General features: G+C 43.0%; 2 protein-coding genes across 2 annotated transcripts in view; one reads left to right on the forward strand and one right to left on the reverse strand.

Annotated features, from left to right (window-relative positions):
• Positions 1 to 14,821, reverse strand: part of LOC139926448 (cytochrome c oxidase subunit 7A2, mitochondrial-like) — a 216,856-nt gene that overhangs the window by 180,381 nt on the left and 21,654 nt on the right. The window lies entirely within an intron of this gene.
• myt1lb (myelin transcription factor 1-like, b) overlaps positions 10,747 to 14,821 on the forward strand; it is a 51,854-nt gene continuing 47,779 nt past the window's right edge. Inside the window, exons 1-2 of the mRNA XM_071918188.2 lie at positions 10,747 to 10,798; positions 12,454 to 12,487. Of these exons, the coding sequence (XP_071774289.1) occupies positions 10,747 to 10,798; positions 12,454 to 12,487 (86 nt within the window). The remainder of the gene's footprint in view (positions 10,799 to 12,453; positions 12,488 to 14,821) is intronic.

A 14,821-nucleotide genomic window follows, 5' to 3' on the forward strand; every position in this document is an offset into this window, starting at 1 on the left:
GGGGAGGAAGCACCTCCCTCAAGGGGGTTGGTGGGGGGGTGGATGCACTTTTAGCTGTGTGTGTGTGTGTGTGTGTGTCTTGTCGGGAGGGGCGAAGTAATAACGATTGCGTGGCATGTGTTCCTGTGTGCATTTCTAAATATATATATTTTCTGAGTGGGCTTATCTAGGCTGCTTAGGTGTATCCTGCATCTGTCTGTGTGTTAGTGTGTGTGTGTGTGCGTGTGTGTGTGTGTGTGTGACAACACTGAAGCCCAGCAGGTCGTGCCTCCGGTCAGGCCCATCTCTCACTTCCTCGAAGCAAGGTGCGGGTCAGAAAACCGCTTTTAACTTGGCTCACTCTTCCTCTTTGATTTGAGCAGTAAAGTCCTAAAGAGACAGTCCACTTCACTACCTGGCAGCTTCTCTCACCCCGGAACCTCAGTGTGTGGTACCGTGTCTCAGAGAATACCTCCACATCAATAAATATTTTGCGGGAAAGATAAAGACGGACAGGCCCTTTCTTTTGTTTTTTTTTCTGCTGTAACAAAAGATCACCCAACAGTAAAGATTTGATTTGTATTGATTTGATGCGGTGGGGTGAAATATAAAGAGAAGGGCATACCGTTTGACCCATTGGTTGGGTTTTCAGAGTTGTTGGTCGCCAAAGTAGCTCTGTGTTTTACTGGTTGAATTTCTTGTAAATCTGTAAGATTCTTGATGGTGATCTTGATGACGTTCATAGTTCAGCATCTCTAAAATATAAAGGATCCAGTCCAATAAAGTGTTATTTTGTCAGCCAAGGACTTCAGTTACTCACTATCCTGCAAAAGCTGGCATAATTAGTTTTAATTTTGTGCTATCAAGTATTTTGTAAGGTGTTACTATTAACAAATGGTGGGTATCTCATTTTGGAAAGAAAGTCTTGTTATGGAGACAGCCAGACAACCAAACCACTTCACCTTAGTTGCTCTTCCAGAAAATATCCCTAAAACCATTTTTACATGCTTCCTGCAGCTGCGCCGCTTCTCCACCTGCAAGAGGATTTGTTTGGAAAATCCTGCCATATTAAAGTTGGCTAGATGCAGGGTCAGGGGATTTCCACAATTGGTTTCTGCTGTATCACTATTTTGACATTTCGGTCGGCGTAATGCCTCACCCTCAGTAGCACAGGGATTTAAAGGGTTAGGTTGGTTTACTTAGGGATATAGTGGGTCAGTTTTTTTTTTTTTTTACCCTAGGCCTTTTGAATTACTCACCCCTAGGGCTTGAGAATACTCCTGGATAGATAGTCCATGATCTGAGCAGACTGTCCCCTCCAAAATGTGGCTATGAATCATGGGTATGGATCTGCCCTCCACACTATATACACTATAGATAGATAAAGAGCACTGCTGAACTATTGACAGTATTAGGAGACGTTCAGAAGGCATAGGCTCTGCTAAAGAATAAAAAATGAACCCTTTCAGTTGGAGCTGGTTAACCATTTGTGCTCTGTGACTGATCTTACAGTTTCATGTTATCTAGTTTGTGTTTCCAGTCCGGTCCGGTGGAAGCATCGATTTCCTCCGACCAGTGTGAGGGGAAGGAGATAAAGTGCTAGTTGGCTTCATTATCGGGCCAATCCCATCTCCTGCTCACAAGCTTATCAGCCGCCTCACACCAACTAACAAGCAGACGGTCACCAAAATAAACACGTCTTTGGACACGAGCGCACACGCATCTCGCTTCTCCTCCTCCTCCGTTTATCTCCTTCTCTACCTGCACTCTATCGCTCCCATCTCCCATCCCGTTTGTTTTTTTGGTTGTAAATGTTTTATTTCCATACGTTCTGGCACGAGGCAGAATGAGGAGCGGATGTTAGCGTCGGGGATCTTCTTTACGCAGCGGTGAAAAGAGTGAGTGCACCGCGAGGTTACTGTCACCTTGCTCTGAAATCCATCAGACACGAGCTGCGGCTACTCCAGCTACTCTGACAATGCCGGTCTCATCCATGGCATGAGAACATTACAGCCAAGAAATCATAGTTGATTCTTCACCTTCACTGTGTGTGTGCGCGCCTGTGTGTGTGTGTGTGTGTCCAAGAGGGAATGAACAGCCATTGAAAAGAACACAGTATATGGAACAGAGGGAGAGAGAAATAGAGAGAGCGATTTCATCTCCTCTCTCCCTGTATACATATCTGCTAGAATGTAGGTCAGGCAGCCCCAGTCACTCTCTCAGAGCCTGGGAGAAAGAGATTGCTCTGTGTCTGTGTGTCTGTGTGTGTGTGTGTGCATGATGTGTGTGTGTTTGCATACACATCCCATGAATACTGCATGTGTCCCTCATGTAATACATGCTTATTTGTGTGCAGCCCCCTTATCCTCATGTGCCATATGTGTGTGTCTGTATATGATGGGTGTGAATTTCTCCCTCTGTGTGTGTGTGTATGTGAATGTGTGTGTGTGTGTGTGTGTGTGTGTGTGTGTGTGTGTGTGTTCAAAATTCCTATCATGTATGTGTCACAGAAAATGTCACAGTGCTTTGGTGTCCTCTGAATGCTCTCAACCTATCACAGCCCACTTTCCATGCTGCAGTGTACATAACCATACAGTAAGGTTTTCATTACAGTTCCGTGTGTGTGGGTGTATGTGTAGGTATGTGTGTTTATGCGTGTATGTGTGTGTGTGTGTGCCGGAGCAGCCAATATTCCCAGGCTATTTACAGTGTGTACCCAGGCTTTGATAGATATAGGAGCCCAGTAAAGGCCAGGCACGGTCCCCTCTTATTCTCCAAGGAATAGACTAGAAGAAATCACACACACACACATACACACACACCCACACACACACACACACACACACACTTGTAGGATTATGAGCTGAGCAGGAGTGTACCAGTCCCTGGTCTGAGATTTCTTTGTATTGTAACAAAGGGAAAAGAATAGGAATAGGAGTGTGTATGTATGTGTCTGTAGATTTGTGTGTGTGTGTGTGTGTGTGTGTGTGTGTGTGTGTGTGCGTGTGTGTCCCTGAGTGTCTACATTGCAGTATAGAAGGCCTATTCTTCCCTGGCTGTGCTCTGTCACTGTCCTTGGTGCTGAAACTAGCAGCCTTCTCATTCGCTGCAATGACTGGCACCTCCACTCCCTGACTGGAATACCAATAAACACACACACACACACACACACACACACACACACCTAGACAGGCATGCATGCATGTATACACATGCACACACAGGCATAAAACAAGCATACAACACACAGTACACATACAGTACTCATACAGCATATACAGTACATACACACACATTCTTTTGTTCTGTCTAATTCTCACACTCAAACACACACACACACACACACACACACACAAACGCATATTAAATGATCTTGCCTTTGTTTTTTTGTCTCTCTCTTCTTCTCTCTCTCACACTAAACTCTTCCCATTTTTCAGTGTCTACTGTATCTTTCTTTCTTTCTTTCTTTCTTTTTTCTCTTTCTGTCTCTCTCTCTCTATCTCTCTCTCTCTCTCACACACACACACACACCAGGGGAACGTGGGATGTGTCGTGATGAAGAGTCAGAGAGCCGTGATTTCTTGTCAGCCTCCACATCAAGACCTTCATCAGAGGACAGACCCATCACTTACACTGTGATTATAATGACCAAGGGGCCAGGGATGAGTGTGTGTGTGTGTGTGTGTGTGTGTGTGTGTGTGTGTGTGTGTGTGTGTGTGTGTGTGTGTGTGTGGGTGGGCTTGTGTTTTTTTTAGATGGCTGGACATTTTATGGGGCAGGGGTAGAAACAGGTGGAATTTTGTTACAAATTTGCCTCACATTATTCACACAGATTACATGGAATTTTATAAAACACAGTGTATAGCCTTAGGGATGTGCTTTAACACCTGACCCCTCGCTCATTTCCCCCTGTTTTATCTGGAGTTCTGCAGTTTTACAAAGACATTTTTGCCGGTCACGCACACCCAGACGCACTCTGACTTTGTTTTAATGCCATTTCTCTGAATGGAGACAGAGCAGCCAGGTTTGGGTGTGAAACCAATGGCTTTAATCAAAATACAACCCAGCCTTTGATGCTGTTCTCAAAAATATAAAGGACAGAGGGACTACAAAAGTAAAAAAAAAAAAAAAACCATATAGTTGGAGTGGCTTATTGTTCCAGCGCTTCATGTTAATAGCAATTTTCAAAATTGTTTGCGTTATCCCCTTACAACCGAGCCACACTGTTTTCAGCTTGGCCACGCTTATTATTCACACTACAAAGGGAGGGAAAGGAATGGACAAAAAAGGAGAAAGAAAGACAAAAGTTTGTGTGTGTGCGTGTTTGGGGGGGGTGGGGGGTACAATAAGACCCCCTGCTGGTTCAAAGTAAAGTCAGCTTGTGCATGCATCTATTACAACCCCTCCCCCCACCCCGCTTTCCCTTTTACGTAACACACAACAGACATTCTGAACGCTCACTGTACGCCTATGGTTATGTGTGTCTTACGGGACCCGCTATTGTTCAGATGTAAGCTGCTTTTGAGATGGGCTGTGAATGACTGTAGTGTGTGCGTGTGTGTGTCTGTGTGTCTGTGTGTGTGTGTTATGGGCCGTCTGGTAGGCTCCCTACGGGGGCCTTCATTCTGTGATGGTCCCTATCCACTATCAACACCTCATCTGTTCTCTGCCATACATTCTCTCAATTAGCAGCGCTGGATGGAGAGGAGAGAGAGAGAGAGAGAGAGAGAGAGAACGGTAGAGAGGAAAACATAATATTTCATTGCACTCTGTTCATGTTCAATCACGCCTCCAACTCTTTTCCCATCCCCTCTTTCCCTTTCTCTCTGTTTCTATCTCTCTCTGTATCTTAAAGTGATTTTACCTTTTTTTTTTTTTAACCAGAGCAGCACATCTACCCCCTTGCCCTCCCTTCTCCTCTCTCCCTCCACTCTTCCCCCCCCTCCTCTAAGTCAGCGAAGGATGGAGAGCTGAGGAGAGAAATCATGGAGGCAGGCACGGATCATTAGCTATATTTGTCCCCACTTCCTCCAGAAGATGATAGATCTAGCTAATTACCCCATGTTGCCAAGCCTATCGCAAACGACAAGCGGCCGTCGTTATGGCGGAAATCAGCGTTCGCTCGGTGTGTGCCGCATAGCTTATGCTATATGACTATTCATGAGTCTGGAGTCAAAGGAGAAGCAGAAATTTCAGATCCTGCCATGGTTACGTGTGAATATGATTTTCCTGGAAATTATTTTAATGATGCATGTTCTTGTCTTCCTCCTTCTGTGTAGAAAATGAGTTTGGAGGAGACGTGGTGAGCCTTTCCTCTCCAGTTGAACGTCAGTCGGCCGCGGAGGACGCAGAGGTCTGGACCAAAGAGCTGTCTCAACCCCAAACCATTTCAGGTACAGTTTGGTGGATCCTGTTTTCATACCCCTCTTTGTTTTGTTTTTTCAACCTTGTTCACGTTTACACCTGTTCTGATGCAGTTCAGTAGGTCTTTCTCCCACCTAAACTGGTTTGATTACATTTTGGTTGATCCTGTTCAAGCTAAAGCCTGTTCCAGTTAAGTTTGGTGGATTATGTTCACACATAAACCAATTTTGATGGATGAGGTGATCCTATTCAAGACTACAGCGGTTCCATTACATATTTAGATGATCCTGTTTACTCCATATTAGTTTGTATACACTGCTTCCAATCATCTCCAAATCTGTTTTAGGAGATCCTGTTCAAACCTAAACCAAAGCAGTCCAGAATTTAGAGACTATTGATACAAATTAGGTTCCAGTACTAATTTAGTTGACGCTGTTTGCCCCTAAATCAGCTCTAACACCGTATGAATGCAGCTTTTCACACCTAAGCTAAAAAAAAATATTCTCACAAAGAAATACTTCAGTCTCAGATCCACATCAAATAGCAACCACTTTAGATAGATACTGCTCTGTTCAATCCTGAACCTGTTCAGTAACAGCTCTCTGTTTCATCCCCAGACCAGCAGTTGATAAACTGTTGTATTGTATTCAGATCACAGCTTTTCACGCTCTAACCAGTTTAGACACATGTGCCGCTGCCGTCACCCTCCAAAACCATTTTCCATACTTTGTACTGAGCAATAGCTACCGCTCACCAGATTTCAGTCTCTTTCTCTGTCTCTCTCACACTCCCTCTCTCTCTCTCTCTCTCTCTCTCTCGCTCTTTGACTCTCTCTCTCTCAGCGCCCACTCAGATGCTATCTCCACGCCCCTTCACACCAATTCAGATGCACTTAGCATCGGGTTGGCACACATGTTTACTGTCACTAGATGATGCATGGCGTAAATACCTATTTGCAGTGAAATTCGATAATGCCAGCGCAGTTTTGGTGGCTCCCCACTGGCACGCTGCAAAGAATACCAATGTGAGAGAGTGTGTGTGTGTGTGTGTGTGTGTGTGTGTGTGTGTGTGTGTCGGGGGGGTGGGGTTGGGCGCCATATGCCTGAAACGCATTCTCCCAAAACTTCAAGGTGAAAACAAAGGGAAACTGATAACGATGTGAATTGTTGTGACAGATGTCTGAGCCCCCACCTTCCCCCATCACCACCACCAAAATGATAAAGACACACACACGCACACACACACACACACACACACAATACTTGCGCTGTGTCTGGTTGCATATTACAATAATCCCTGCATCTCTTATCATGTTTCATTCCCAGTAATATCCCAATTCTTCTCTATCAAACAGCAAAACCCCCTTTCTTGGTTTTGTATACTATTTGTCTGCGTCTGCTGGCATTCTGGTGTCCTATATGGTGATGAAGACTGCACTAATAATAGGCATAGCCACTCTCATTTCCAAGGAAGGGAATTTACATGTTGTTTTTGTATTGATGCCGACTGTACAATCAATACGAACACAAACACAGTTGGCATTTGGATGGCTGCGTTTTCCATTATGTGAGTTGAATGAAAAGTCTAGCTGCATTCCAAACAACATCCCCGCATTTTCAAAGGGGGACGGTCTTCTATGAGCATTTAGTTTTGTGTTGAATACACTTGTGTTTATAGGCTTAGATGGTGTGCATTTGAAATGGGATGCAGCCTTCACTTAGTGTCTCATACAGCCCATTTCATCCCAGACTTTGTGTATTCTGAAAGTGAATAAAATCCCTGCCATTTAAGATGATATATGCTGCATAATATGCCACACGGATTAAAAGTCATGGATGCAAATTAGGAAATATGGTAGGAATTTCTGTCATGTTCATTTAAAGGCAGTGAATGGCAAATAAGAATATAAAGTACAGCGGGTGATTTTTACTAAATCGTCTATTGGCTTTGTGCATGGTTTTGAACGTAGTAACTCAAACGCCTGTGGAGGTCATTTGTGAAATGACATGGCGAACCACTTCTACGGAGGTTGAGTACTTCCACCTTGCTTGAGCGCTCCTAGCATTAACTTTGTGCCACAAAATTGCCCCATCAAAAACTGAATACCCATTTGGTTTGGTCCTTGCTGATTTAATGGGTTATTATACACCTAAAATGACTTTATTTTAATTTAAATGACAGATCTCACTGTACAACTACTTTTATATACTGTAAATAAAAGCAGAAGTAATAATAAAAACATTACTCAGGTAGAAATATACAAAAAAACACACTCAAAATATGAAACATACCAATATTTGTGCCAAAGCACTCTGTATATAGTATGGCATAATTTGCAGTTGAAATCCTAGTGGAAATAATATTAGCTGCTATTAATTGTGCGTATCAACTAGGAAATTCCAGCAGTTTTTTACAAAAAGTAAAATATACAGTATTTTCCCATGAGTTTGTGTCATTATATCTGTTTGGTCAACTGGTCAGGCTAAAATTTTGGCGCTCGGATCAACACCGTGGCTCTCCAGCAGGGCCTATAATTCCATTGATCCGGGGTCTAATTGAGACGCAGACAGGGAAGGAGGGGGCCTCCTCCTAATCCTCAATAAGCTGGCTAACCTTCATTACAGCCATGACATTTTCCCATGGGGTGGTGAGAGAGGGAGAAAGCGAGAGACAGAATATGAAGGGCTCTCCAGCATATGGCGAGCCACAGATGAGTGCCCGCTGCCTGGGCCCGGGTCTCACGAGGAGCCTTGAGGGAGGGAAGCGGAGGCGTCAAGACGGCACCGCCGCTGCCGTTATTGTCGCTGTTGTTTTACTCTGCCGCCGTGTTCGGTTGTTGGCGATGTCGTTCTCGGTGCTGATACAGTTGTAGCTGAAAAGCCGGGGCCCTCAGAGAGAGTCTGACAGCTTCAGATAGGCACTGTTAGTGTGTGTGTGACAGAACGTCCATCTAAACAAGTCATTTAATCTCATATTTAGTCTCAAAATCCTATTTTCCTTACAGCAAGGGGAAAATTCTGCCAATAGGTTGAGATAATTTCACTTGTTTCCTGTGCCTTATTCATTTCAGGAATTTTCCTGAATCAAGTGGCAATATCTTGAAACAGGGCAGATCACTCCACTAGTTTCAAGACAATTCTCGAAGCAGATCTTCATCTTTTTCACTCGTTTTAAAATAATAATCAACCCATACCCAGCTGATGAAAGCTTTTACATTTGCAGTTCTCAACACCTGGTGTCTGGTAGGACTTTCCCGGCACACAGGAAGTGATGCGTTTGACATTTCCAGCAGCAGCAACAGTGGTTTGTTTGAAGTAAACAGAAGAAGAACTGGGTAGTTAGCATAACCAGTGATAGCCACCATGGCTGAGCAGAGGAAAAAGACGTCACAGTAGTGGACAGGAGTTTGATTGACAGGTGATCTTGTCTTGCGATGAGCCCATTTGCTCTAAGAAAATCTGTGTGTGCAACATGGTTTCTCCTCCACACTGAAGTGGATTACAGTGCAGCTGAGGTCAGATGTTGAAGGGATTCTACCGCCGCTGCTCATGCTGCAGATTGTTCCAGAAAGACCTTGATAGAATAAAACAGTGTTGCCATGTTGAGACCGATGAGAGAGACTCAGCAAGAGGGGACTAGCTCGGCTTTTCTCACATGGCTGGTTCTGGATCACACACACACACACACACACATAGGTATATACACACACACACACACACACACACACACACACAGCACTGTATGCTCAATCTCTCTCTGTCTGAATGAGGTATGCCCGCCCAAGGGGAGAGCAGAGAGCTGGATTGATAAGTCGTTGCTTTCTTTTTTCTATTTTCCAAAGGAAGGATTTCCTCTCTATTGCCATGGAAACCACAGTTCCGCTTCATAGAAAAAAAAAAAATATTTATATATATATTTTAGGCTCGCTCCCACTTCCACTCACACGCAGACACACACACACACAGTCTTCCTCCCCCTTCCAAAATACTCCAGGTTGTTCCCTCTCCGCTGCACTAATAAGATTTACTAGGTATCCTTGCCTTTCATCATTTTATTTTTCTCCCGCTGAAACATTTATGGGCATTCATAAAGAAACACACCATTAGGGCTGAGGGCTCTACAGTACAGTAAGTGTGGCGTTAATAAATCATGTTTAATAAAAAGAGACATCCAAACAGGGCCACGGCCCCCGTCATAGTCCAAACTCGGCGAACATGAATATTTAGGGACATCTGGAAATAACAGAGCAACATTCACCAGCGTTCACCAGACTCCTGAACAATTTACGCTGCGTTAGCGTGGGGTTAGACCTACCTTTAGTGGGATATGTAGGTCTGACATGCATGAAACAGAGGCGGGAGGGAGGATAATGCTTACTCTGGCATATAGAAGATCTGAAAGGCCGAAATATGGAGTATGAGACAGGATGAATGTGTTCAGCACAGTAGATGTTGAATGGTGATGTGTCTACATCTGTGATATGACTGAGTGGATGGTCATACATGTATAAATGAGTGCATACATGGTTGGATGGGTGGATAGACAGATAACTGATTGAATGGGCAAAGAAATGAGTTATTTCACAATGTGTAAATGACAATATAATTCATTCCAAAATGATAATATATGTCCATAATTTGAAAAAGGAGACATTTTACTGACATTTTTCATTTTCATTTCATTTTACATAATGACTGGAACGTATTGTTGTTGTCAATCATAAGATGTTTGCTTGCGAAATACTATCATTTTTGAGGATGGAATTATCTGTGTTTTTGAAGTATTGAGTCATGAATTTCAGGTAAAGGCTTTTTTTTCTCAAAAAGGGAGGTCTCAGTCGATTTATCAACTAATCAATCAGTGAATCTGTCCTTAGTGTCTATGCCAAATATCAGTTTTTGCGTCATTTTTATTGATTTTTTCATGTTGTATGAGTATGAGTTGTATTTCCTGAAATATCTCTGACCTCGTAACAATATTCAGAGAAACTGATTTGTGATTGAAGAGATCTCCAGTTGTCATTTTATATGATTGGATTGACTTGCAGCAGGACAATTGTATCAGAAAAGAGATTTTATAAATCTGACTTACTGCTCTATGACTTAATATGACATTAATCAACTAAAATTTTCTTTAGTTGGGAGATGGCCTGCTTGAATATTGAGACATATAAAAGCATATGTATGCACTGAATGATGTGAGTTACTACACTACATGAGAGATTAAGCTTCATTCTGTGTAACTGTATGTAAATATGTAAGTGTGAGGACTTTTGACGTGCAAATATTACATGTGAATGACATGTTTCATAAGGAAGGAACATGTATACAAATTAGAGCTATTAACTGTGAGATGCTGTGTGTGTTGTGTGTGTTTAACAGCTTGTCTGTGCCTCTTCTGCAGATGGAGGTGGATGCGGACGATAAGCGCCATCGCACACGCTCAAAAGGTATCTGCACGAATACACACACACACACACACACACTCAGCGCTGTTGCCATTCAGGGTGACCTTCCCTCCCCCAACATAAACACACATACACACACACACACGAGCACACACATAGACACACACCGCTGCACAAATCCCAGACTGTCACACTTCAATTGCCTTCTCTCACTATTCTCTCTCTCTCTCTCTCTCTCTCTCTCTCTCTCTCTCTCTCTCTCTCTCTCTCTCTCTCACTCTCTCCCAATCTCGCTTTTTATATTTCTTTCAGAAACAGAATGAGAAAGTCCACATTTGAAGAGTTTTGTTCCAAAATGAAATATCCACCACTTGGGAAAAAAAAGAAAAAGTGACATGTAATCTTACAAGATGATGCGTAGCGCAAAATGAAAACAAATTATGGAACTTTTCAAAAGATATTAGGTAACTTATACACTTAGTTGACAAAATGATGACACTCTTTTTGAATAGCTTTTATTAGTTTTCAGAGTTATGTTCCAAGAAATATTAAAGCGCAATAAACATCAACATATGTTCACAAAACTTGGATACCCAATCTCCAAACCTACCCCATACACCCAAAACTGCAATAAACATTAAACCAGACTTGAATCCCCCCCCCCCCCATCCACGCTCCCACAGGCTTACAGATCTAAAAAACCTAAAAAGGGGACTCCATATTTTAATGAAGGCTTGAGAGGACCCTCTTGATGCATATTTAATTTTTCCAAACTTTAGAAAGTACGTCTTTGACCGAACAAGGAACGAGGTGGCGGTGACCACTGGTTCCGCATGGTGAGGATCAAGCACCTCACAAGCAGCGCTCTGAAGGCTTTGACCACATGGGCTTTGTCTGACAGAAAGATACAGGTGTCCTCTGCTGGGAGGCCAAAAAGAGCGCAAATTGGATCAGGGGCCATCTCAACTTCCAACATGTCACTAAAGGCTTTGAAAATTTAGATTAGATTAGATGAAAGTTTAATGATCCCCGTGGGCAACCCGGGTCGCTGCAGCAGCAGAGAGGATAAAGGTACAAATAGAAACAGTAACAGAGTAAATACAACAAGAAAACAAGTAATTGTAGGCGATTGGCGCTATTCAAAGTATGAAGATGAACCTTTTAGTGATCCAAAGTTGGTTTTGCCTGTAGATTCATAACTTCATCAGTCTTCATCATTAGTGAAGTCAAAAAACTTTAGCTGTCTGGCTTTGCACACTTTGTTCAATTCCTCACTTTTAGTCAAATTTTATGTCTATTTTACGAATTCCCTAAACAAGCCTGGCAGGTTTAGACGCATGTCATTAATGGATCCCCTGTATTCTAGAGATAATAAATGACAAACTTAAGGTAATGTTTTTTTCCCCCAAAATGGATATATAACATTTTGGAACTGAACTCTTCTCTTTACACATAAACACAAGCTAATTTTACTGAGCTTCATATTTTTTGTTTTGCTGGTATGTTATTTCATGGCAGTCCTACGCAGATCATAAGTCACAATGATAAACTATTCAGCAGATTGCTTTTTATGTGTTATTCAAAGAGCTTGTGGATTTAGCATGCAGAAGTCACAGTCCTGTTTCGTAATCATCTGCTCTCTCTCTCTCTCTCTCTCTCTCTCTCTCTCTCTCTCTCTCTCTCTCTCTCTCTCTCTCTCTCAGTGCCTGTGGATCCAGCATTAACAGAGCTCTTCAGGTCAGTGGGATTGAAAAAGTCCACTTCATGTACACGCACATACATACACCTACACAAACACACCCACACACCCACACACACAAATGCACAGACAGGCGGAAAAGAGCCAATATATAGAAAGGAACAAACGCAAACTCACACCCACTCACACACACACACACACACACACACACACACACAAACTAGGCCTCTTGTAGTCTTAATACGTAGGTAGAGACAGTCAAACAGTGGCTGTATCACCTGTCACGCTGTCACCTTGCACTGCTCTTACCAACCAAAGCCATTTTCCAGCCTTTCCTCTGCTATCTGATAGCTATCTCTGCATTTACAACCAATCACTAAACCCTAGATTTCAATCCTTCTTTCTCTCTTCCTGCCTCTTCTTTCTCTCTATCTCTTTAGCCATTAAAAAATACTCATAGATAGTAAACCCCCCCCTGTCTCTCTCTCTCTCTCTCTCTCTCTCTCTCTCTCTCTGTCTCTCTCTCTCTCTCTTTTTCTTTGGAGAGCTTCAATGTCACACAAGATAATAGCAGCGAAACAGTAATAATAGCCACAAAAATCTCTCTTCCTCCAGTTAATACAATTTTCCTGTATTAAATATTAATTAAGAGGGTTTTCTCCTCTTTTAATGTTCCGACTAGATGAGCTAAATAATTCTGTTTTTGTCTCATGTACTTGACGATATTTAGCATGATAGCCAATTACCAATTCATTACCCATGCAAAACAATTCTTTCTCTCTTTCCCCGCCTACAGCCTTAAAGTGCTCGTTGGGTAAGTGGAGTGGGCGGAAAGATAGGCTGCAACTTTATTTCGAATTTGAAGCTTTTCTTTGTCACTTTGTGAGAGTTTCTTTCCAGTATCGTTTTGTAAGAGCCTGTTTTAAAAAAAATGCAAAGATGTGAGCAAAGAATTAAAATGCATGAAGGTGCGTGTTAAGCGAGAGTGGGTATCTTAACGAAATACTTCTGAACCACCTGCCACTGTTGAAGATTATCCTGAATTGACCCTATACTGTATACTGGCATTTTAGCAGCTATGTTAGGCTTATTGACTTACATGTGTTACAGACTGTGCAACATAGTCTATTGATAGGATAAGGAGTGTAGCCTAAAGGATCTAGCTGGAGTGCATTAATGTTAGCCACTCAGCCCGGGTGTCCACACTGGTTGGTAGATCCAGCTCTGCCGTGCACAAACAGACCCGACCTAAGCTGCGGAATCATCTTTTTCCTGGTAATTTTCCCCTTTTTTACTTTTCTATCTACCAATCCCGCCATTATGGCCACAATACAAACCTTTACTCGATGTAATGTAAAACCTGTTTGGAAATTCGAGGGTGGATATTTCAAAGTGTCCTCTACTTGCCTTTGCGATTTGTTTCCACCCTAGGATGTGTGAATTTCATTTTGTCCTTGGCTGTGCGTTAGGAGGTGGTTGCAGCTAAGATAAGGGTTCCTGCCCACCTATATATCAATAAATAATATTCCACCTGGAAGATTACTGTGTAGCCCTTAGCTGATATTCATAGATAGTACAAGGTGTACTCTCTCTCCTCTCTCCCTCTCCCTCTCCCCAATCCCTCATCCCTTTCCACTTTCACTCTTTCCCCACCATTTTCCATCATTCTCTCCTCCCTCCCTCCCTCTGTTTTCCTCTCTCTCTCTCTCACTCTCTCTCTCTCTCTGCTGCTGCTGCCTGCAGATAGTAATTAATCAGGGGATCGAAGTGAAGCCTATCTCCAGGCCGAGGCGTCTATAATGTCGATAATGCTGCTCGATGGCCTCTCTCCCCCGAGAGCTGATAGTCTTCAGGACGAACACGCTTGACTTTGCATGGCGCAGCCTGGGCTGGGTCAGATAGGCTGTTGCTGCTGCGTGTGTGTGCGCGCGTGTGTGTGTTTGCATGTTTATGTGTGCGTACAGTACTTAACTTCACGCGTGCATGCATGGAAGCCTGCACGCACATACACATGCACTGTGCACACATACGCACCCACAAACAAATGGGTGGAAAATGACATTTAATATTAGAGGAGTCAGGTCAGAGTGAGAGCAAATTACAGCGAGTTTACTTGAAAGTGCATGACTGACTGAGGGCGTTGAATATAAGCAACCCAAGTGTAGTGTTTTAGTATAGACATACACAGCACATATGATGTGATGTAACTGTCCCTTGTGCTTTTTTGGGAGAGCATCTGTGTAGAAGCCCAGCTTGGATGTTAAGGGGAAAAAGGGTAAGGACAGGTATGTGATTGTGGTTATCAAGTTGGCACCTGCCATCCTCCCACACACACACACACACACATACACACACACACCGGCTCTCAACAT

Source organism: Centroberyx gerrardi, chromosome 17, assembly GCF_048128805.1.
Source record: "Centroberyx gerrardi isolate f3 chromosome 17, fCenGer3.hap1.cur.20231027, whole genome shotgun sequence".
In the NCBI taxonomy this organism is placed as follows: Eukaryota; Metazoa; Chordata; class Actinopteri; order Beryciformes; family Berycidae; genus Centroberyx; species Centroberyx gerrardi.